This window comes from Panthera leo, chromosome D1 (genome assembly GCF_018350215.1).
Source record: "Panthera leo isolate Ple1 chromosome D1, P.leo_Ple1_pat1.1, whole genome shotgun sequence".
NCBI lineage: Eukaryota > Metazoa > Chordata > Mammalia > Carnivora > Felidae > Panthera > Panthera leo.
The window spans coordinates 20,561,335-20,584,631 of NC_056688.1; the positions used below are offsets into that span (position 1 = coordinate 20,561,335).

A 23,297-nucleotide genomic window follows, 5' to 3' on the forward strand; every position below is an offset into this window, starting at 1 on the left:
TGAAGGGCAGGAGGGGAGGAGAACCAGGAGTCTTGCTGGGCACCAGTCATGGCCACATAGCTGCTTTTATGGAAGTGCAGCCATGGGCCCACCCCCCTCCTGAAAACCCGCATGGCTTTCTTATTGCCTGTAGGATAAAGGCCTTGATTTGAAATGTCATGGAAGGACTTGTGTAACCTTAGACCAGGGGGTCAGCACCCAACAGCCAGGGGTCAAGTTCAACTTGCTGCCTGTTTTCATGCAGCTAAGTATGTTTTGGGGGTTTGTTTGTTTGTTTGTTGTTACATTTTTTAAATGGTTGAAAAAAATCAAGAGAAGAGTGGTATTTCATGACGTGAAAATTATATGAAATTAAGATATTAATGTCCATAAATAAAGTTTTATTTGTACCCAGCCACACTCGTTGGCGTATGGCATTGTCTGTGGCTGCTTTCGTGGTACAGTGTCAGAAGTGAGCAGTTACGACAGACACCTATGGCCCACAAAGCTAGACTATTTATTGTCTAGCCCTTTACACAAAGTTTGCTGCCCCCTAGTTTAGACGGATAAAGATGCCTCTCAAATGCAGCAAAGTGATATGTTTTCACTGGATACTTTAGTAGAGCTAGCGGTCTTATTCGAAACGCTGTAACAGTGTTCAAAAAACCATAACGGTGACCGTGATAAGGATATTAATAGTAAGGATAAGGATAATAGTAAGGATAAGGATATTAATAGTAATAGCTAATACTTCTACTGTAACTTACTATATCACGCGTATCTTAAATGTTTTCTATATATTAGCCCAGAGCTGTTTTTTTGATCTATATGTTATTATGGTGTAGATTTTACAAATCATTAAACCGAAGCACAGAGAGGTTAGGTCATCAGCTCAAGATCACATAGCCCCTAAAGTGTTCAAGCTGGCAGTCTGACTTAAGATCGTGCTCTTAACCACCACAGTTATAAAGCAGCTGGAACACGGGCTTTGCCCGTGAGGAGAGAGAAGACTGATACTCTTGAAAAGTTAGAAGAATTTGGCAAGGTAATCTATGAAGGTGTTTAATGAAGACGAATCACAACTAGAAAGGTATGCAAGAACGGAGAGGGAGAGAGCAGTAATGAGCAAAGTAAATGGAGAAGGCCTAAAGAGGAGGTAGAATGAGTGCCTGATATGTATGTATGTATGTATTTATTTTTATTATTTTTTAGAGAGACCATGAGTCAGGGAGAGGGGTAGAGGGAGAGACAGAGAGAGTGGATCCCAAGCAGGCTTCATGCTCAATGCGGAGGCTGACGCAGGGCTCGATCCCACAACCCTGGGATCATGACCCTAGCCGAAATCAAGAGTCAGTCCGATGCTCAACCGACTGAGCCACCCAGCCCTCCTGAGGGTTGAGCCTTGAACGACGAGGACGCCCGAAATTTCAAGAGAAAGAACTAGACCACAGAAACCACATTGAGGGCCTGGTGGCAGGAAGCAAGAGCTGCGTGTCCTGATCAGAATGCAGGGGTGTGTGGGGACACGGGGGTAGATACTCAAATGGTAAGACAGGTTCCACCTACAGATAGGATCGTCTCACAGGTGAGGCAGAGACATGCGAGCTTGCTGTACTCAGCCGGCAGAAGCCCTCGGGTTCAGGATGACCACAGAGGGTGGAGATGTATTTCCAAACTTGGTGGGCAAGATGTTCTGGGGCCTGGAGCGTAAGTGGGTGGTTTGAGAGCAGGCAAGAAGAATAGTGTTGCAAATTAAAAACAATGCTTCTGTGAGCTTTTCTTTATTTGTCTCTTTCCTTTTTTAATTTATTTTATTTTAGAGAGAGCGCATGAGTGGGGGAGAGAGGAGAGGGAGAGAGAGAGAATCTTAGGCAGACTCCACCTTCAGTGAGGAGCTGGACGCAGGGCTTGATCCCACAACCCTGGGATCATGACCTCAGCTGAAGTTTAGTCCGAAGCTCAACTGACTGAGCCGCCCCGGTGCACCTCTTTCTTCCTTCCTTCCTCTCTTTCTCTTTCTTTGTCTCTCTCTCTTTCTCTCTCTCTCTCTTCTCCCCCTCCCTCCCTTTCCATCTTCCCTTCCTTTCTCCCTTCCTCCCCTTCTCTCTCCCTCTCTCTCTCTATCCCCCCCTTCTCTCTTTTTTATCTCATGTAACCCTCACACAACTCGACAGGGAAGGTGGTATTTATCCCTTTTTTACAGGTAAGGAAACTGTGTCTCAAAAGAGGTTTAAGTAACAGGGCCAGGACCCCATGGTTATTGGCAGAACTGGGATAAAACTGAAATTGTCTGTCTGTAAAGCCTGTGTTCTTAACCTCTACACTTAAGTACTTGACTTCTTAGTGGGAAAAGTGTTTATTGGTAGAAATTTGGAGCTTTATTTATTTATTTTTAAATGTCTATTTATTTTGAGAGAGCGCATGGGGGAGGGCCAGAGAGAGCAAGGAGAGAGAATCTCAAGCCAGTTCCTTACTGTTCGTGCAGAGCCTGAAGTGGGGTTCGATCTGGCGATCCATGAGATCATGAGCTGAGCTGAAATCAAGAGTCAGACACTTAGCTGACTGAGCCACCCAGGTGCCCCCAAAGTTTAGAGCTTTAAACTTAACAATTTAGGAAGGGTTTGGTGCGGAGGTGTGGTGGTCTTTCTGGGGAGTGGTGTCGTTTGTATCAGGCGATCATATAGTAGAACAGTTTTGCAAAGTGTTCACTTTTGTGCTGAACCATGACCCTTGTCATTGCTGATCTGGTGGCTTCACTTTGGGGCTGGGTCAGGGTTTATTTAAAAAAAAAAAAATTTTTTTTTTTTGTTTTTTGTTTTTAATTTGTAGAACGTATCATGCATCCAAAAGAAAGCATATAATGTATAGCTGTTCAACTTAAAGGAGAAAAACTAAACATTGTTCGTCATCCAGTTAAGCATTATAACAATGCCTAAATATTTGAAAGCCATTCAGTTTGTTTGTTTGTTGTATAAGATTTGTGAAAATATTCAAAGGCTGGGAGGATAAGCCCCAGAAAATGCAGGTCTTGGGGACTGAGCACTATGTACCTGTGCACCTGCACCTGGGCCAAGTACTCTTGCCCCGCCCCCCCTCCCCTAGGGGGTATGTTACGGGTATGTTACACTTCTCAGGCAGTGCCTCTTTGTTCTGACGGACTCTGGACTCGAATGGCTGCCCCTAGCACAGGGCTCCCTCCCTTTAGCTCTGTGGGGGACCCTAAGGGACAGGCATAGGTGGTTCTGTTCCTTTCTGGTTGGGTGATTCTGGGCAAGTTACCTACTCTGTCAAGCCTTGATTTTTCTCATCTATAAAATGGAGCTAATCCCACCTGACCTTGGAGGGCTTTGGGAAGATAATTCCTGAGCAGGTACTCAGGGGGAGGCCTGGCCCATTGTAACCTTATAAAGGTTAAGCTGCTGTTAAAATTGTCATTGTCTTACGTTTGACATTGTGCAAAAAGAGAGCATGGTCATAACCTGGCTCTCCACATACTTAACATCCACAGTTGTCTCTCACGCCCTGGATGGATACAGAGAACTCTGATCATGATCTTTCCTGGAACAGCCAGGAAAGTTTTACTTTCAGTCAGTTTTACTCCTTCTTTGAAGTTAACAGCCTCCCAAATCATGTATTTCAGTCTCGCTGCTGGAACTCTTCTGTCTGCTGCCCCCTCCGGGTATGGTCACTTGGTCACTTAACTGGAGGCTAGGATATGTTCTGCCACTCACTGAGCGTGTGACCTTCTTCGTCAAGGCACCAGCGCCCACATCTCTAAGATGATAGTTGAGATTAGAACAGCAGATTTTCTCTCTTCTGGATGCCCATGGACTTCAGGCTAAGGTTCTCTGGAGTACAGGACCCTTTAATAGTCTCAAGTTCCCACTGGATTCTTGCCGTCCTCTTCTTAATCATTTATTCGTTTGTTTACTTGAACATTTCTGGAGTGCCCACTGGGCTCGTGGTAGAAACACAAAGACCAGGAGCAACCAGTCCTTGCCTTGGGGTGGAGGGGTGGGGGGCTTGACTAAAGTAGTGGGGAGCCAGACCCGGACTCCCAGTGCTGCATATTGTAGGAAAATTCCACAGAGGGACTCAGATCCCTCTCCTGCTGGAGTGCAAATAGATTTATCTTCCAGTTAAGATCTTTTTTTGGACCCATTCTCCTGAGACTGGGAGCCTCACTGTTTCATAATAGCTTCCCTGCAGCGACCTCAACTCTTTATGCCTTACTGAATGGTCGGAGTTTATATCCGGTGGCATGATGACATGCAAAACGCCTTTGTTTCCCAGAGGCTCAACTCCACAAGCCCCAGGATGCAAATTTTGGGAACTGTCACCACTGGGCTTTTGGAGGTGATCTGCTGTGCACGTGATGATTATTATTTTTTAGCCATCTTTTGAGTCTAAAGCATACTCTTATTTATGGAGTCTCTGTTGACCCTTGCTTGTTCAAATGACTTTTTTGTTTTTTAAGTTTATTTATCTTGAGAGAGACAGAGCGCAAGCAGGGGAGAGGCAGAGAGAGGGGGAGAATCCCAAGCAGATTCTGTGCTGTCAGCACAGAGCCCCACGTCGGGCTCAAACTCATGAGACTGTAAGATAACGGCCTGAGCCAAAATCAAGAGTCGGACGCTTAACCGACTGAGGCACCCAGGCGGCCCTCAAACGGCTTTTTTTTTTTTTTTTTAAATCTCTGATTCCGTGAACCAAGCGTTTCTACTTCATGCTCTTGTCTTCTTCTTTGATATAAACAAGTGGAGTAAATCTGTATTCCTGGGAGGCGCATTGGTAAGAGGAGCTAACCGCTGCCATTCACCTCTTGAGCCGTCTTTGTATGAGCCATTACGTTTATGGAAGCCGTGATGGTACTCCTTTTTACAAAACTCTGGACCTAGAGCAGTACTCCGCTCTGTTAAATGCTGACACTATTGTGTGTGCAGCTGTACAATTGGTTTTTCTTGTTTACTGCCGTCCTAACCTTCTTTCTCTGTGCACCTTCCCCCGAGTATATTTCCAAGCCTAAGTTAGGACCACTTTTGAGCTGATCCCTCCTGCTAAACGGAATTGGTACTTGTCACCAGTCACAAAAGACGTCTCTCACCACCACTGCCAGGAGAAGGGCTGGGAACTCCAGGCCCTCACCTCTCTCTCTCTGCTTCCTCGCTGCCTGCAGGGGCCAAGCCCCTGGCTGCGCAGAAAGCATATTTATGATAATCTCCCAGCCAGCCTTCTCTTCACATCCTCTTGCCCTAATCATTCACGTTGGAAGCTTCAGAGCTATTTTTTCCTTTGTTCTTCCTCATTCTCCACATAGTTAGTTCTCTTTGCAGCCTCTCTGGTTTGTCCTCTGTCCTTTCCCATGACTTACTGTCACTGTCCTAATTCATAACCAACCTTCCATTCCTTGCTTGGCCTATTGCAGTAGCCACCTGGCTGATCACTTTTTATTCTTCTTCTTTTTTTAAAAGCTTTCTTGAGATACGATACACATACCACACAACTCATTTAAAGTGTACAATTCAGTGGATTTTAGTATATTCACGATATGTGCAACAAGACGACGGGTAATTTGAGGACATTTTCATCACCTCGGAAAGAAACCCCGTCCGTACATTTTAGCAGGTAACCACCACCCCCCCATCCCAACCCTCACAACCCGGCAACTACTAATCTATTTCCTGTCTCTGTAGAGTCCCCCGTTCTGGACTTTTCATGAATGGAATCATGAACTGGCTTCTTTCACTTAGTGTAATGTTTTCAAGATTCGTTTAAATCATAGCATGTATCAGCACTTCTTCCCCCTTTTATGGCTGAATAACCTCATCTCTTCCTGGAACTCTTGAGGTCCATTAATGATTCATCTATCATACAGGTCAGATTTCCAACCCCTAAAACTGAACTTGGCCCCTAGGAACCTACAAAATACAGCGGACACTGGGGCATGGCACTTCAGGCCTTCCCCATTCTGGCTCCATGGTGACTGTCCAGCCTCGTCGTCACTCCACACTTCCACGGGGCTCTACTGTCCCCACCATCCCGACACTCCTTTCCTTAGCGAGGGGCGTGTCGCCCACGTACTGTGTCCTATCACTGCAGTCTTGGGTTATGTTACCCCTTTGCTTATGGTTCTCCGGTCTTTGGCTGTAGAAATCCCATTTCTCTTTCAGACTTGTCTTCATTCTCACCTTGAAGAAGTCCACCCCAGGTTTATCTCATCTCCAGTTAGGAATTAATTCGTCCTTTCCCATTCTCTGTGCACTTCAGTTGGATCCCCATCATTTCAGTCTTGGATCAAAGCATCATTCTGTCTTTTATAACATATTAAATCTTTTCCGAAACGAGAGAGTCATTCCAAATTTTGTTTTATCTTCTGGTGCTCTCTACAAGGCTTTACACATAGTTGGTGCCCAGAACAGATTTGCTGGATAATTGATGGCCCTCTTGGATTTGTATAGTCCTTTCTGCTTTTCAGAGTTCTTTTACATATTTTCTCTCTTCCAAAAATCAGAAGTAAAGAGCTTTTTTCCAGAAAAAGATAATCAGTAGTTTTAACTTGTTTGAATATTTATGGTTTTTTTGCATCACCCATTGCCTCTGCGTATTCTAATGTTGGTAGAAACATTAGAAAATACAAAGTCAAAGAAGTCCATCATAATACCACCCCTCAGTGATAATCACTGTTAATATTTTGGTTTTTATCCTTTGAGCTATTTTTTCTATGTATACTATACATAGATAAACATAGGTGAAATTTATAACTCGTTCTATACACTGTTCTGGAATCCTTTAATTAACAGCATCTGATCTCTCTATAATAATAAATATTGATTTACATAATTACGTTTAAGGGGCAGTATTGCAAATATGCAAGTACTTGTCTATTCTCCTCCTGTTTGACACTTAGGTTATTTCTTATTCCTCAAGATTAAAAATAATGTCATACTAACATTCTTCAGGTAAATACCTTAGAAGCCAGATTTCTAGGTCAACAGCTTTTTTTTTTTTTTTTTTCCGTTTTTATTTTTAAGTAATCTCTACACTCACTGTGGAGCTTAAGTCACAACCCTGAGATCAAGACTCGCATGCTCTACCCACTGCGCCAGCCGGGGCGCCCCTAGGTCAGCAGCTTTAATACAGAGCGCCAAGTTGCCCTTCGGAAAGGTCGTTCCAATTTACACACCCGCCAGCAAGTTATGAGTGTTTGTTCCTTCCCCTTGTCCTTGCGTGCCTCGGCATTACCATTCTTTTTAGTCTTTGCCAATCTGATAATCCACAAGTGATATCTTAGAGTTGCATTCATTTGCGTCTCTTTCTTTGATCCTTGGTGACATGCTTTTAATTTCCTTATTACCCATGTATATTTCTCCTGTGAAATACCTTTTTGTTCTCTGCCCACCTCCTTGTTGAGGTGTTTGTCTTTTTCATCTCTCAGGACTCGACTGGAATAAGGATATTCACCCTTAGGTCATACATGTAATAAGTATTTTCCCTGGGCGGTGTGTCTTAACTTCAGGCTGTTTTCGGCACATAGAAGTGTATTTGTTTGTGATCCAGTTAATTAATCACTCTTGTCCTCTATGGTTTCTGTGTTTGGCATTATTCACAGAAAGTTCCTCCCAAACCAGTACCGTATACACATTCACTTTTGCTTTCTTTGAGTCCTTCTGGGATTTGGTTTTTTAAGTTTAATGCATCGGTTCATTTTGACATATAATTGCATCTACTTTTATAAAACCCGGGTGATTAAATTACACAGCACAGGCCTAGAGGGGACTGTGATAGGTCCCGTCCATTTTCCTGGCATCAGAGCACCAGGTAGACGAGCACTTCTTTCCCAGAGTACGACAGTCTACCATTTCCCAGCAGGTGCCCGCATTTACCATAATTCCTTCTGAAATCACCTCTGTTGTTGTGTGCCAGTTACGTGTTAATAATAGTCTGGCCTGAGGATTAAATGAATTTGCACATGAGATGAACGACAATCTATGGGACACTGCTTGGCACGTGAATATTCCACGTGTGTTTTATTGAACGCACGAATGACCGAATGAATGAAGGAAGGAATGGTGGTGTGAACAGTGGTAACAGGTCACTGACGATAACGTGAGATAGCAGGAGCTGTTCCATGGAAGCAGAGCCTTGGCCAAAGCAACAGTCTCAGGAGAGCACTGGCCAATTACATGTGGAAGAAGGAAAAGTTATCATGTGGGTTTTGAGCAGGTGGCATTATAAGGGTTAGGACCCGTAGGCTGACATACACCATGCATTAGGTACATAAGCAACAGTGAACCACACTGGAGAATTCCAGGGGATGCTGTAGAGATATGGGGGAGTTCATCAGGGAAGTCGCCCTGGGGAAGGTGCATTGAGAGCAGAGCTTTTGAAGGAAGGTTGGGGCCGCATAGGAGGGATTCGTGGAGTGAGGTCATTTTATGCAGATAGAATGATGTAAGCAAACAGTATTTTTTTTTTTTTTAATTTGAAGTAGTGATTTTTTTTTTTTTTTGCTTTTTTTTCCCACCTCCTTTGCTTTTGATCTGTTTCCTCATTTCTCAGCTTTTTTTATGCTCCCTGCTTTTAGTGCCAGTTAGAAATTGTCATGACAAACGTTGTTCGTACAGTTGAGGAAAGTTATTCTTGAAGTGCTTGGGCTCTGGGGTAGAAAGACTCCAGGGAGTGGGAACGGAACACAAGGAACAGGAGGGTGGCCCTCTGAGAGGACGCACCGTATCAGTCTTTTTCCAGCTCCACTCAAGACGGAGGTGAAGTTGGCCTTTTCTAAGGTTTACTCACCATACAGTAGACATTCCCCTGAATGAGTGAAAATAGGCATAGCACTGAGATGCATAGCCATTCAGGAAGATGGACAGACGTGAAGGGCCCCGGCCCGCCGCAGCCTGGGAAGCTGGGCGGGCGGTGGACGTTTTCGCGGTGAGGGATGCCGAGGAGGACACCTCGAAGGGTGGGCCATTTGGTCAGTACCCCGCTAACCTTGCCGAGGAAGGAGACCCTGCCTCTTCCGAGCTTCCAATCTCAAGGAATAGAAGTCCAGAAGAACAAGAAAAAGAGGGCTTGGAAGGGCAAAGAGATGCTAAGCAAACTCTGGACCTAGATGCTGAAGGATTCCGCGTGAGTCATTGCAGTTGGCTGGTGTTGGCCGGAAGCTTTTCTTGGAAGTCAAATTAGTGGGTACAATACAATCCCAGCGTAGAAGAGCAAGAAATAGGTTTCTGCCTCCATATCTTTTATTCCTTAAGGAATAAATCCCGTAAGGATTTCACCCTTTCTTCCACGAAAGCCCTCCGTCAGCCTGCCTCCTCTTCTTGTAAATAAAGTTTTATTGGGACACAGCCACGTTCTTTCCTTTCCATGTTGTCCCTGGCTGTTTTAACCCTACGGAAAGAAGAGTTCAGTGCTGATGGCAGACTCTGTGGTCTGCAAAGCCCAATATATTTGCTATCTGGCCCTTTACAGAAAAAGTTTCCGACCCCTGCTTTATATTACGAATAGATGACTAATTTTGAGCTGTTTTTCCAGGAGAATCCTGGTTTGCACCAACCCATGCCATTTGCTAAATGAGTGCCCCTTTTCCTCATGGCACATATTTGCAAGATGACTTCGAACCGGTGGTGTGGTCTAGGATTCAGGCTTCTTGAGCACATAGTCTGACCATCTGAGCTGCCTGGGAGACCCACGTGGAGTGGCTAGTACCCTAATATAGCAGCCATTATTAGTTTCTGGTATTTATTTGCTGTTCAGTAAACGCCAAATTACAGAGAAACTGGGGCTCAGGGAAGTTAGGGAAGCTGCCCGGATTACATAAAGTGGTAGCAGTTGAACCCTGTGGGAGGAGAGCCCTTGCCCCACCCCTCCCCTGCATTGCCTGCCACCACCCCACACCTCGCCCTTTCCTCCCAACCTCCACCCTCTACCCCCATCTCTTTGTGATTTCTGGATCTTTCATTCATCAGCTTTTGCTCTTCTGGACGAAATACCATGTTTCTCTTGGAGCATCCATTCCTCGGTCAGTTTTCTTTTTGACCCCATCCCCCCTCCTGTAGTCATCTTTCTGACCTTGGCCCCCAAGCTCCACTTTCTTGGGGCTGACTCTCCTGGGGGGGGGGGGATGATTTTGAGAGGCAAATGAGGTCTTGGGTTCCCTGCACATCAGCAGTTCCTGCCGGATGGATCGCTGAACCTCATTTAGAGCGGCAGCTGTCCCCCCAGGTGCTCTGCCTTTTTCAGAAGACAGCAGGTGCCCAGAGAACCAGCTGGAGGGGGGAGCACGGCCCAGGGCCCCGGGGCACCAAAGTGGCAAAACGGCAGCCGCTGGGCAGGCTGAGCTGGCATTTCTGACCTTTGCGGAGAGAGGGCGTCCTTAAAGGGACAGCGAGCTCTTTTCTTTCCTGGTGGCCGGCTGCCAGTTCAGATGCCAGGGATTTGAAGAGGCCATTGTTCTGGCAGTGGAAGATGGGGGCCCAGACCGCCCAGTCTTTTTTTCTTTTCCCGTTACCAACCGCGTGTCCCCCTCTGATGTGCAGCCTGTCAAGTGTGGAGGGACGGTGAGCTGTCTTCAGTCACCCACCCTCCCCTCCTCCTCCGCAGTCAGAAGGCAGCCTCAGTCACCAAGGCTAAAGAACAGACTAGCCCTCACACAGCCTCCGGCTCCCCCTCCCCCAGGGCAGCCGCTCTAGTGGAGAATGAATGGTCTCTGCAGGCTGCAGTGAGGTGCCCCATGAGTTGTTTACTTGTCCAGGTGAAGCAACAGGACTGGTTTTCTACAAAGTGCCTTTTGTGAACCGCCGTCGCTGGAACCACCTTAGGTGCTTGTTAAAACTGTACGTTCTAGGTTCCGGTTCTAGAACCTCCGGGGCCGCAGAATCTGAATAGCAACAAGCACACCATAGCTTGAGAACCACTAACTCAGTACTTTGGACACCTGGCTGGCCATCTGAATCATGTGGGGACATGTGGAATCAGACTGTCTGGGTGGGGCTCATGAATTTGAGCAAGGGAGCCTCTCTTTAGTGGTTAAGAGCAGATACCCTGGAGCTGGTGCACTGGGTTTGAATCCTGGCCCCACCAGCTACTATCTCTATGATCTTGGGTAAGTTCCTCAACCTCTCTTGTGACTCAGTTTTCTAACCTGGAATATAGGGATAATCTAGTATGTGCTGCGTAGGGTGATTATGAGAATTAACAGAGTTGATGTTTATAGAGTTCTTACAATAGAATTAACACATCAGTAGCACCATATACGTTTTTGGTGAAATCTTTTTTTTGTCTTTCTTTCTTTCTCTCTCTCTTTCTTTCCTCCTCCCTTCTTTTCTTTCTTTCTTTCTTTCTTTCTTTCTTTCTTTCTTTCTTTCTTTCTTTCTTTCTTTCTTTCTTTCTTTCTATAAGCTGATCATCCAGGTCAGAGATCATGATTTGAATAGTCTTTTTGTGGCAAAGTCCCCTGGCTAAGCTGGCCTTGGTGGCTTCAGTAAATGACTGGCAGTTCTCAGGTGCATCTCCGTGACTCGCTGTGAAAAGGCCGGCCTACCATTGCCCTGCCCTATAGAGTAAGGAGAGAAATCCCTGCCTGGCTTCCACCTCTAGGAGAGGTGATGTGGGTAAGCATTGGAATGCTATCACAAGAAAGGCCAGAGGCCACATCTATAAGGCTGACTGACCTCTTCAGAGGGAATTGAAGGATGGGAAAACAAACTCAGGCCAGAAATAGCTCGACATAAATACAAGGTATTATAATTACTGTCCACACCCAACTCGGTCCCCTGAGTTAAATCGAACCGTCTGCACAGCTTTCCTGACCTCAAGGAAGGAGAATGGACAGAAGTGTCCGTGGTGGGCTCAGCAGGGGTGGGGTGGGGTGGAGTGGTGTGTAACCAAGGGTACATGGGAGGCGCCACCCTCAGGGGCACCACTGAGCCAAAATAGGCACTAGGGTTGAGCATGCAAACAAGTTTTTATTATAACTTTTTGGTTTTGCAAAACCGTTACTTTTCTGGAAATGATCCTGTTGGACGTGAGTTTTCCACATTAAGTATCCAGCTCAGGGCTTCGTTTTCTTCCCGTGCTCTGTCATTTCTCTTTGCACTCAGGAGTCAGATTTCTCCGGCTGCTTGTGGACATGGCGTGAGGTTGAGGAGGCTGGGGGAGAGACACCCAGCCTGGGAGGACTGGGCTCTTCTACTTCTACTTGGCCCCTACCTGGCCCCCATTCCCGCCCCAGGGTGTGCTGTGAAATCATCAAGGCTGGACAAAAGGCCGTGGGGAGACTAGAGGGTTCTGATGCCATACACCCAGGCAGTGGTATTTTATAGATCCTGATACAAGGGTTTTGGGGGAGTCAAATGCTAGACTATTTAGAAGAAAACAAGCCAGTCCTCCGGGGCACGTCTCGTGGATGTTTTCCATCTTGATTGCAAATGTCAGCATACAGGGAACGCGGCAGTGGGCAGAGTTTTCCTAGCATCCACTCACTCCTACTGGAGCATATTTTACAAGATTTCCAGGAAGCTTCACAGGACCATTTGTGTTCTTGGGGGGGGGGCGGGGAGGGGAGAGGTGGTTTTGATACCTTTGGTGGCTCAGAGACCCACAGTGATGTGCAAGAGCAGGACCTCAGTGGATGGAGAGACTAATTTTGTCAGCCTCCCCCAGGAGAAGGATTTGGCCACCTGCCCTATCACTTAAGAATATTGATTCATCATTTTGGAAGCCAATGGAAAAGTTCCATTTTTTCCCCCCCTTCCTTCTCTTCAGAGGAGCTGCAGGGGAGATCACTGCTTTGGGTGAGGATCTGAGCTGAGTGAGATCAAAAGGCCTTTCTACGCTGGGGCTGGGTAGAGGCTGTGGATGTTATTTTTGGCCCCTAACAGTAGAGGAAGACCGTACCTCTCCGTCTGGGGAAGAAGAACGTACAGAATTGAAACAGATGGAGATCCCCAGTGGTTTTCCCTACAAAAAGTGGAAGACCGTGTGCTCTTTGACACGCTGGAGCCTCACTGGACATCATCTACTACTCGGGCCTGTTTTGCCACAGATGCTGACTGCGGATGAGTCGGGAGGTTTGGGAAGGTCATCTGGACCCTCCTGGAGGAGATGGGGATGTGAAACCAGCAACTTGACTAGGAACTCACCCTCTGTGAGCCGGCCTCTTGCAACGTGTGGCTGCCACAACTCTTAGGATATCCCCTCGTATTCCAAACCCAGTTATGCCACCCGGTAACTTCCCTTTGGAGAAACAAAAAAAATAAGGCTCCTCCGTTGGCTTTCTTTCTTCCCTCCTTCTTTTCAAATAGGGGATGCCCTGCTTGCTCTGAGGCATCTGTCCTACAGTCTAAATATCTAATTACTCTGCAGTTTTGTGTAGGGCAGACCCACGCTGTCTTATTTATCTTGTCTGACCAGTAGACCTCGTAAAGTGTGGCAGTATTTCTAGGTACACTCCTACCAGTATTATTTGTGGGAAGTTGATTACCTCTTCCACTTGCTTCTGTCGGTGAGGCCCACATGAGGCCCACGTTTATTTATTTTTTTGACGTTTATTTATATTTGAGACAGAGAGAGTGTGCACGTTCAGGGGGGAGGGGCAGAGAGAGACAGAAACAGAATCCGAAGCAGGCTCCCGGCTCCGAGCTGTGAGATCACGACCTGAGCTGAAGTTGGACGCTTGAACCAACTGAGCCATCCAGGCGCCCCCGCGAATTTATTTTAATTATTCTCAAAGCCACCTTGTAGTTTGGGTCCGTGCCGAGCTTTGGTCTTTGCCCACCAGTAGCTAGCCTTCCACACTCCTTCAAGCTTTGGAGAAGAAAGGTCCTTGCCAGCAGGCCAGTGGCTTATTCTCCACCCCCGCCCCCTGCTTTAGGCAGCCTCATGTCCGGGGCGCGCGGCTGAAGGGTCAACACTGTGTGGACTGTGAGAAGGGAATTTGGTTGTGGTGAGATTTAATTTGGTTGGAGGGTGTTGTACTGCCAGGATGTCCTAGCATATGCGGGTAAGTGTCACCAGCCTGCCTCCTTACTCGCATCTCTTCTGCCCCTACCTGTTTACCCCCACCCCCCGCCCCCCCCCCCAATGAGGTGTTGACTGGTCAGGCAGTGCCGAAACTCTCTAATGAGGATTGGCTTGGAGTTTGGAGAGAGAACCTGCCAGCTGCTCAGCACAGCATTTTTTAGCTCTTCTCTGGAGAGGCTGGAGGTGCAGAGGTAGGAAGAGGAGAGGCAGTTAGTTCAAGGCGGTGATGTGGCCAAAAGGGGGAAAGTAGAAAGAGACTAGGACCCAGAAACTCATGGCTTGGGTCACTGGCCCTATCTGCTTTAATAGATCAGCATTAGTGCCTTTTCCTGCTCTGCCCCTCCGACCCCCCCCCCCCCCCCCCCCGCCGTGGTCACAGAGCTCATCTTTTTGTTCTTAATTAGCACTTTGACATGTGTGAGGTGAAGAATGAGGGGGGCATCTAGACCCAACGCCTTCATATACCAGATGGGGAAACTGAGGCCCAGAGGCCCATCCAGGGTCACACGCCAGAGTCCTCTAGGTGCCTAGCCTCCTGAAGGTGGACGCTTTTATAACACGAGTTTGGGATTGCCATATGTCAGTCACTCCTGCATTAGCCTGCATTGCCCTCATCTAGAATCAAGTGTATATTGGGTCCCTGCCTCGGAGGGGGGCCCATCTTGGGAGCAATAGCATTAGCAGCCCAGCGAGACCCTTTGGGGAGGGTGACTGAGCAGGCTGACTGCCACAGCTGGACATGTATGGGGAAAATGGAGTCCATACTTGTGTGCCACCCCATGGCAAGAGAGATTATGGAAATTCTCCCAATGCCCTTTTAGTGACTTCCTGGAGACTCAGGGTTGATTTCTAGGAGGAGCTAGGTCACAATGCTTGAAAACTGAGCTGCGGGGCTTTGCTTGCCACCTGCTTTTTCGGTCTTGCCTGGCCCCACTGGCCAACCAAGCTTCTAAGACACATGGGCGTGCATAGCGAACGGGAGGCAACAGCAGCGTCTCTAGCATGGCCCAAAGACCTCCCACCTGGGGGCAGTCATTGCTTTGACTAGGATTTCTTCTTAACTCATCATGATCCCCCCACCCCCTTCTGCCCTAACGTAGCACTCTTCCTGTCTTTCTCGCTAGCACCCAGTGTTGTGCCTAGCAATGCGATTTTCATGATGTCCGCTCCATTAGCCACCCAAGCTTCCTGGTTCTTTAAGCTAAACGGACAGTGGGTAGGGGGTGGAGGGAGATGGAGGGATGGTCATGTTGCCCAAGCCTTTGGCCAGTGGCAGGAGGGACTCACGTTCTCTTCTTAAGTACATGTCAACATCTTAACTGGGGCACCGGCAAGCAGGTTTCCCTCTTAAAGACCTTAATCCAGGATTAAAGAGAGGTCAGTTACCTCTGCAGAGAGGTGATTAGTCTCCCCTAATATCCTGTAGTGGACAGAGGTAGAAGGCCTACCATGGTTATCTGCCTGTCCCGGGGGGGGGGGGGGCCAGAACTCTCTAGACATCCCAGACTTGTACTGAATTCCTGAGTCTTGAGATTTGGCCATTTCCTTACACTTGAGCAGTGTGTCTCTCAGCACCTCCCTGTTCGCACACATTCCTTCATGGTAATTGGGGTATGTCTTAGGTTGGAAAGAGACTCTGGAAAGGACTCAGACAAATTTGCCTTGCAGGAGCTTTATTGGGAAATGGCTCTTGGGAACAGACCTGTAAGTAAGTGACCGAATCAGAATTGGACAGAGGAAGAAGTTAAACTTTAACGAACTTGCAGGAGGCTTTGACCAGTTCCGTGAAAAGCTCTGGCTCTGGAGTGGCCTCGCAGAGTTATCCCAAATTGAGGCAAAGGAGCAGGATTTCATGACCTTTTGAGGAGGGATTGTCCATTAGGTGTGGTCTGTCTTTACGGAGAAGACATTATTCTTCGGTGAGGCTGTTCTCTTTGGTCAAGGGCAGTTCGGAGCTGGGAAAGCGAATGCCTGTTTCTGGGAGGCAGAATTACCACTACATGATAATATTCCTGCATGTGTCTCGGACCCAGGGACTTGCACTTGACCTTACTTACATCTTCTCTTTCTCCCAGTCGCCCTTTTGTACAACAGGTGCTATCTCCCTTTGACAGAGAGGGTCACGGTGGAGGGTCTGAGGGTAGCTGGTGGCAGACCATATCCAGAACTCGGTGACTGGGTGGCGGAAAGAACACTGGACTGAGTGGTCTGTGTCATTGTTTAATCCTCTTCCATGCTAACTTGTGTTAACCCGGGGATTGAGGGCTAAATTAAACTTAAAACTACTTAATTTGCATAATTAAGTAATTAGATGAGCTCTTTGCCCATGTTTTAAAGGGCTCCAGCCTTGCTTGTGGCCACCCTCCTCGCAGTCTCTTGTTCAGGACCTTCTTGCTTGAGCAGTTATAATTGCCTGGAAAGAGGACAACTTGCTTTTTTCTGTTAGGTGACCTTCCATTTGGCCCTTCGGACTCCAGTCCCACCTGATACCTCTTCGCCCTTTCTTCTTCGATGTCTCTGTGGCTTCTGGACCCCGTGTCGATTCCTGCCCCTACCTGCTTCCCACAGAGTCATGATCAGATATGATTTCATTTATCCCCAGTTCCATTTTTTTCCTCTTCGGGAATCAACTCCAGTTAGTTGCCTGGAACTTTCTGCCCACAAGGTGTGGTGTTCTGATCATGTGCTTTCTCAGCGGGGGTGGGGGACAGAACAGTCTGATGCCGGCCACCTTGTATAGATTCTTGCTGTGGCCACTGAGCACCTGCCCGGATTCTGTAAATCTAGGAGGAGAAATTTTCACTGCATTGAAGAATATCACCAAACTTACCCAAACTTGTCCTCTTTCTCTTTTTTTTAAAATTTTTTTTTGATGTTTCATTTATTTTTGAGAGACAGAGAGACAGTGACTGTGTGAGTGGGGGAGGGGCAGAAAGAGAGGGAGACACAGAATACGAAGCAGGTTCCAGGCTCTAAGCTGTCAGCACAGAGCCCAATGCAGGGCTCGAACTCACAGACTGCCAGATCATGACCTGAGCGGAAGCTGGATGCTTAACCGGTTGAGCCACCCAGCCACCCCCATCCTGTCTTTTAAAAAGAGCGATTTTCAAAACCAGAAGAATAGAGCAAATGTAACTGGGTGGAATTAAAACCCAAATATCAGAGAAAAGAACAGAGGGCAATTTTGACTTTCTTAAAACTTGCTTAAGTCTCTAGTTCTCGATGGGAGACATCTCAGGTGTACCGAATACACTTACAGATGTGCTCATAATCTTTTTTGTCTTCTGTGAAATTGGTCAAATTCTCTTCTGTGAAATTGGAATAATAAGATTAACTGAGATATAACCCAATGTAACCTTCATAATGTGCCTAGAACAAGACCTGGCATGTAGTTCTCAATGAGTATCAGTTCTGATTATTAGTTGGAAAATCATTAAAAGAGAGGAAAAATGTCTTAGATTAAAATAATTGATTTCTAGGGAATTCAGATTATTAGACTATACTTTCAGAAGTAATTTCCCTGTATATTTTGAAAGTTTATTTATTTATGTTGAGCGGGGAAGGGGCAGAGAGAGAAGGAGAGAACATCCCAAGCAGGCTCTGTGGAGCCTGATACAGGGCTCGATCCTACGAACTGTGAGATCATGACCTGAGCGGAAATCAAGAGGTGGATGCTTAACCAGCTGAACCACCCAAGCGCCCCAGAAATAATTTCTATATTACATTACTAGAGAATTAAGGTTGAAGTCATACAGACCAGTGGTATCTAAATTTTTGCCGCATTTGCAGTCACCTGGAGATCTTTAAAAACATCCCCAGACATTCTGATGTAATTGGTAGGAGGTGCGCCTGTGCACTGGGAATGTGTAAAAACGTCTAGGTGATTCTGAAGTATGGCAAAGTTTGGGAACCACCTGCATAGACCACTCAGTGGATGTACAATTGATCCCGGCTGAAAATCTAGAATGGATGGTTGGGAACATTTGGAAAAGAAAAAGGTGATACTCAGAAAAGCTAATTCTTCTGTTTGTGTAGGATTAGGAGAAAATTGGGAGGAGGGGGTTGGCGGGCATGGCGAATGGCGCTTTCTTTGACTAATGTATAGAAGGAGCCCTAAGCCCTGAAAGTTCTGTTCCCAGTGGGCTAGGGGCTAGGTCTTCTTATCTGACTGCCCAGAGCCTATGTGGCTTTTATAGCCGCTAAAGACTGGGCACTGGCTCAGTGGGGTCACAGGCTCTCCACAGAGCGAGAGCAGAGCCGTGTTAGAGCTGCCCGCACCCTCAGCGCCTTCCCCCATGTCTTGCTTCAGGTTTTAATTACATAGACATCTCCGCTCCTCATGTGAGAGATGCAGTATTAATGCGATGTCTTGGGTTACAGCTGGGTCACAGGCAATCAATATACCCTTTCGGACACCCCCGACCCAGCTTCCGTGGCTTAAAGTCTGAGCTGGGGGAACTCAGGGCAGGGCGGAAGCGTGCCGATTGTCAGTTCTCTTGCATGCGTGGTTCATAACACGTGGGCAATATCCTGAGCGTTAAATCTGGAACGAGTTGTTTAGTGGGGTCTTTGGAGCATCTGTCGACCAGGGTACCCCAGCTCTTGTGCACTACAGAGACCAACTTGAAAGACCCTTCATGGTGGCCCCTTGTCGTATTTTGATTTCTTTGGGTATATGTGGACCTCTCTGGCTAACAATTTAACTTCTTCCTTCTTCTGTCCCATCTTTGTGAAAGATTGATGTGTTTATACGTCCCATTCGCACTGCCTTGGCCCTTTGTCGCTCTTTGCAGCCAGTTGATGGAGGCAGCATTTCAGCGTGGATGACTGTGGAGTCAGGAGTGCTGAGAGACCTATCCTGGCTTCTCGGTCCACTGTCTCTGTGACCTGAGGAAATTATTTAAACTCTGAGTTATCTCCCTGTAAAGTAGGGTCGATGGGAAGAGGAAATGAAGGAACACATTCTAAATCCACAAAATCTCCGTCTGGCTCATAGAATGCTCTTAGGTACTTTTAGCCATTATTACTGCATCACTTGAGGGCAGGGACGGTGCTTCTTTTCGCTCATTGCTGTGGCAGTGTATCAGTGAGCCTTCTGTCAGGAGACAGCACAGCCGTGAGTTGAACAGGGATGATACAACGTTGAGAATCATTAACAGGTAAACAGAAGGCTCTGAAGAACGTAGGAATAACAGATGTAGGGAGCAGCCACCACCTTTAGGATTGAGGCAGAGAACCCAACGAAGGAAAACACCTACAAGGGTGATCCCCATGCAAAGGTGGAGATCCACGTTCACTGGAGACAGTGTGGGGGTGGCCCAGTGTGTGGCACAGAAGGTTGCTGAGGTGCCGCAGGCTGGGGCTGGTAAACAGGCAAGTGCCCACTAGGGGCGCCAGTGAGGCTTATTAGGCCAGCGGAGTGTTCACCAGGTACAGCTCCAGCATCATGAGTCAGGGCAAAGAAGGGTGGATTTGGACCTGAGGGGCAATAAATGGATAACTGGCCTGAGTAGGAGCAATGGGACTTGACTTGCAGTGTCATTTCAAGGGCTAAATGCAATATCATGATTGTAACTGCTTTTGGTTAAGTGCGGTTACTTAAAAAAAAATATTTTTTTTTAAGATTTATTTATTCTTGAGAGACAGAGACAGAGACAAAGCACAAACGGGAGAGGGGCAGAGAGAGGGAGATACAATCTGAAGCAGGCTCCAGGCTCTGAGCTGTCGGCACAGAGCCTGACGCGGGGCTCGAACCCACGAACCACAAGATCATGACCGGAGCCGAAGTCGGACGCTTAACTGACTGAACCACCCAGGTGCCCCAAGTGCGGTAACTTTTGAAGTGCCTTTTACTTCATAGGTGTTTGTTTATGGAGGTAGCATGGTGTGGTGAAAACATAGGTTTTAGAAATACCTATGTGACCTTGGATAAGGATAGGCTTTTTTTTTTTCTTCTAAGTTTTACTTATTTTCAGAGAGAGAGAGAGAGCATGTGAGCAGGGGAGGGGCAAGGAGAGAGAGAGATTGAGAGAGAGAGAGAGACAGAGAGAGACAGAGAGAGACAGAGACAGACAGACAGACAATATCCCAAGGAGGCTCTGCACTGCCAGCACAGAGCCCAGTGTGGGGCTCAAACCCACAAACTGTGAGATCATGACCTGAGCCGAAGTCTGACACTCAACCAACTGAGCCAGGATAGTTTTCTATATTTAGTCTTATCATCAGATTAAAAAGAAGTTTTATAAGTAAATAAGATATGTGCCTAGCACATGGTAGATTCTCAGTAAATGTCCTATCTCTATTCCTTTTCCTTCTTTGATTTACCAAACACTTCAGGGATCTCCTAGATTAGCACCTGTATTTTGGATGATGGTGGTAGTAATGTAATCGGGTTCACTTCAGTCGATCATTCCCCGTAATTCAAGAAATTCAGATTTCGTTAAAATGAAAGTACTACTTAAAAAAGTCTTTTGTTTTCATTGGGATGGGAGTAGAGTTCAAAGACAGAATAGGACCTTGTCCTTTGTCTCCCATTTTTGTCAACAACAATTACTAAGTGCTTGAGGTGAACAAGATACTAGGTGCACGCCAACCTTCTTTCTGTAGAATGTGATTGAACGGGACTATGTCGAGTGGGACCGGATTGGATTTGCAGGTGCACCTTAACTTCTCTTTCTTCCCCCGATTCCTCCAGGGTGCTCTTTGGAAAGTGCTTTTGATATTGCACAGGACTCAGAAAGCCTCTTTGTCTCTTCAAAAATAGAACCTAATGTCAGCTTTCCATATCTCTAAGGGAAAGGTTTAATTCAGAAAAAGATACCTACTTTTACCTCCCATTTCCTAAATTCATTTACAGAAAAGCAGTTTGGGAATTTAGGTGCCAAAGAGCTCAGCTGTTAAAAGGCGGAGGTTGAGTCTGGGGGTGTCGGTTGCATCTGCAGAAAGCCGGTTTGCTCCTTTCGGATCACAGGTCTTCGATCTCTTAGACTCAGCGGCCTCTGCAGAGTTTGTGCTGTGCCTTTCAGGGACAACGAGAAAGCAGTGCAAATCTAGTAAGCCCTCTTAGCACAAGAAGGCCCCTGCCTGCCCCGCCCCCACCCCCCCCCCCCCCATGATGTGTCAGTAGCACTTCTTTTCATGCACGATGCAGTGGTTAAGAGTGGGACTCGGGTGGGGGCGCCTGGGTGGCTTAGTCGGTTAAGCATCCCGCTTCGGCTCAGGTTATGATCTCACGGTTCGTGAGTTCAAGCCCCGTGTCGGGCTCTGTGCTGACAGCTCAGAGCCGGGAGCCTACTTCCAGTTCTGTGTCTCCCTCTCTCTGCCCCTCCCCCACTTGCACTCTGTCTCTCTCTCTCTCTCTCTCTCTCTCAAAATTAAATAAACATTAAAAATTAAAAAAAAAAAGTGGGACTCGGGTAAGGCAGTCGGGGTTTCAGATACATGTTCTACTGTTTATGAACCATATGCTATAGGAAAGTTAGCAAACCTGCCACCTCTTAAGTTATTAACCCATCGGAAAAAATGGGGGTGAGAAGTACCTGTTTCATAACATTGTTGGCAGGATTAGATGAGATCGTTCACTTCAGAGACTTAGCAAGTTGCATCACACGCAGAAAGTACTCTATTTCTGTTTATTATCAGGTTAATTTTGGTTTTATGTAGCTCAAGTGAGGAGCTTCAAATCATGGAGAAAAGGTTTACATTTTATAACACAGTAGATACAACCCAGATTCTCTGATTTGCTTGCTCTGTAACTTTCCTACTATTCAGTGAGGTCTAGTTGGGGAGTCGCAAAGAACATTCTGACAATGGCAGGGGGCATAACCTGCAGCTTATGGAACTGAGATTTTTCTTAGGTCCAGACTCAGACTCAGTTGAAGGCTTATGAATACCTGTCTCACCACTAGAAGTTCTTTCTTTTTCTCTTTCTTTCTTAAATAGCTGTTGTTTTTGACCAATATTGATAATCATGGTATTTTGATTCATTGGACTGATACTCTGTGTCCGATAAAGTGAAAAGCTTGTTACATGTATTTACCTCACTTAATCCTCGCAGAATCCAGTAAGTTTCTGTTATTTTTTGACTAAAGATTAAGAAGTCTGAAGCTTAGTGAGGCTAACTTTTTTCAAAGGTGACAAAATTAGGAATTGAGAGAGCCAGTATATGAAGTCTGCTTGGTCCGATCTCAGCCTGCCCTTTTAACCCACCGCTATTAATCTAAACTGTTGAAGATACTAACACGATAGGGGGATGTGGAGGTGTTTCAGAGGAAAGACGAATTTGTGCATTTTATATGGAAGTAGGAAAGCCTCTGAAAAGTTAGTATGATTTGTCCAAAGTCACGCGGTAAGTGAGCCAAGACGAAGCCTCTGGCTGGTTGACTCCACCAACCCCTTTGTTAAGTCTGTTAATAGAGGACAGGACAGTCAGTACAAAGATATTTACCGAGTACCTGTGCTGTACCCAGAACTCCTACATGTTGGAAGGACATGAGAAAAGTAGCCTACAACCTTCTTAGGAAGAGAAAACTAATGGAGTGAACAAAAGAATCTCCAGTTAAGTTCCTTCTAGTTTATAAGGGCTGGGGTGGGGGAGATACCAGCTTTTCTTGGTTCCTGTTCCATGCCTTTGTTTTAGTCCATCATTTTTTCAACAGTATCAGAGAGGAAAGATACTATTGGCTTCTTCAGATGAAGAGGCCGAGTCTGAAATGAGGGGGTGGGGGTGGGGGTAGATGGATTTACACAAGGATCAGAGAGCCAGAAAGCAGCAAAGCTTAGCTTTGCATGCAGATTCAACTGCACAGTGCAAGCTCTTTCTAAGGAGTAAGAGAAGAGGGGAGGGAGTTGGAAGGTCCAGAGTGAGGAAGGTATTTGAGAAGGGGGCAGGACTTGAGCCAGACAGGTACTGGTGGGTAGAATTGGGGCAGAATTGGTGTCTTAGGGTATTGCTTGTACACCTTTCTTTGGAGTCGAAGGAACTTCCTCCGGGTAACCGAAGTGGAGGCCAGATACCCAAACCTGTGTGCTTCTTGATACAGTGAAAGCACTCTTCTATCGATGATTGCAGACAGAAACAATCCTGGAAAGGCCTTTCAGGCTGAGCCTTATAGATAAGGCTTGACAGTCCCAGAGTGAGACTTTCTGCCAACAGATGCCCAAGAAGTATTAGCTCCCAGCATGAGTCTGGTGAGCAGGACACGGGGGACATCAATAGATTATAATTATTATTCACCTTCAGCAGGTTATCCTGTGTAGCTGCAGCAGACGGACAAAACTCTGTCCTTTAG

The 23,297-nt window shown here is 46.6% G+C and overlaps 1 protein-coding gene across 4 annotated transcripts in view; it reads left to right on the forward strand.

The window, feature by feature from the left end:
* Window positions 1–23,297, forward strand: part of GRAMD1B (GRAM domain containing 1B) — a 241,420-nt gene that overhangs the window by 152,674 nt on the left and 65,449 nt on the right. The window contains exon 1 of one of the 4 annotated variants that reach the window (XM_042904720.1): window positions 10,859–11,089. The exons of the other annotated variants lie outside the window; for them this stretch is intronic. Within the exon in view, the coding sequence (XP_042760654.1) occupies window positions 10,941–11,089 (149 nt within the window). The 5' untranslated portion in view covers window positions 10,859–10,940. Of the gene's footprint in view, window positions 1–10,858; window positions 11,090–23,297 lie in introns of those variants that run through there. 4 annotated transcript variants of the gene reach the window in all.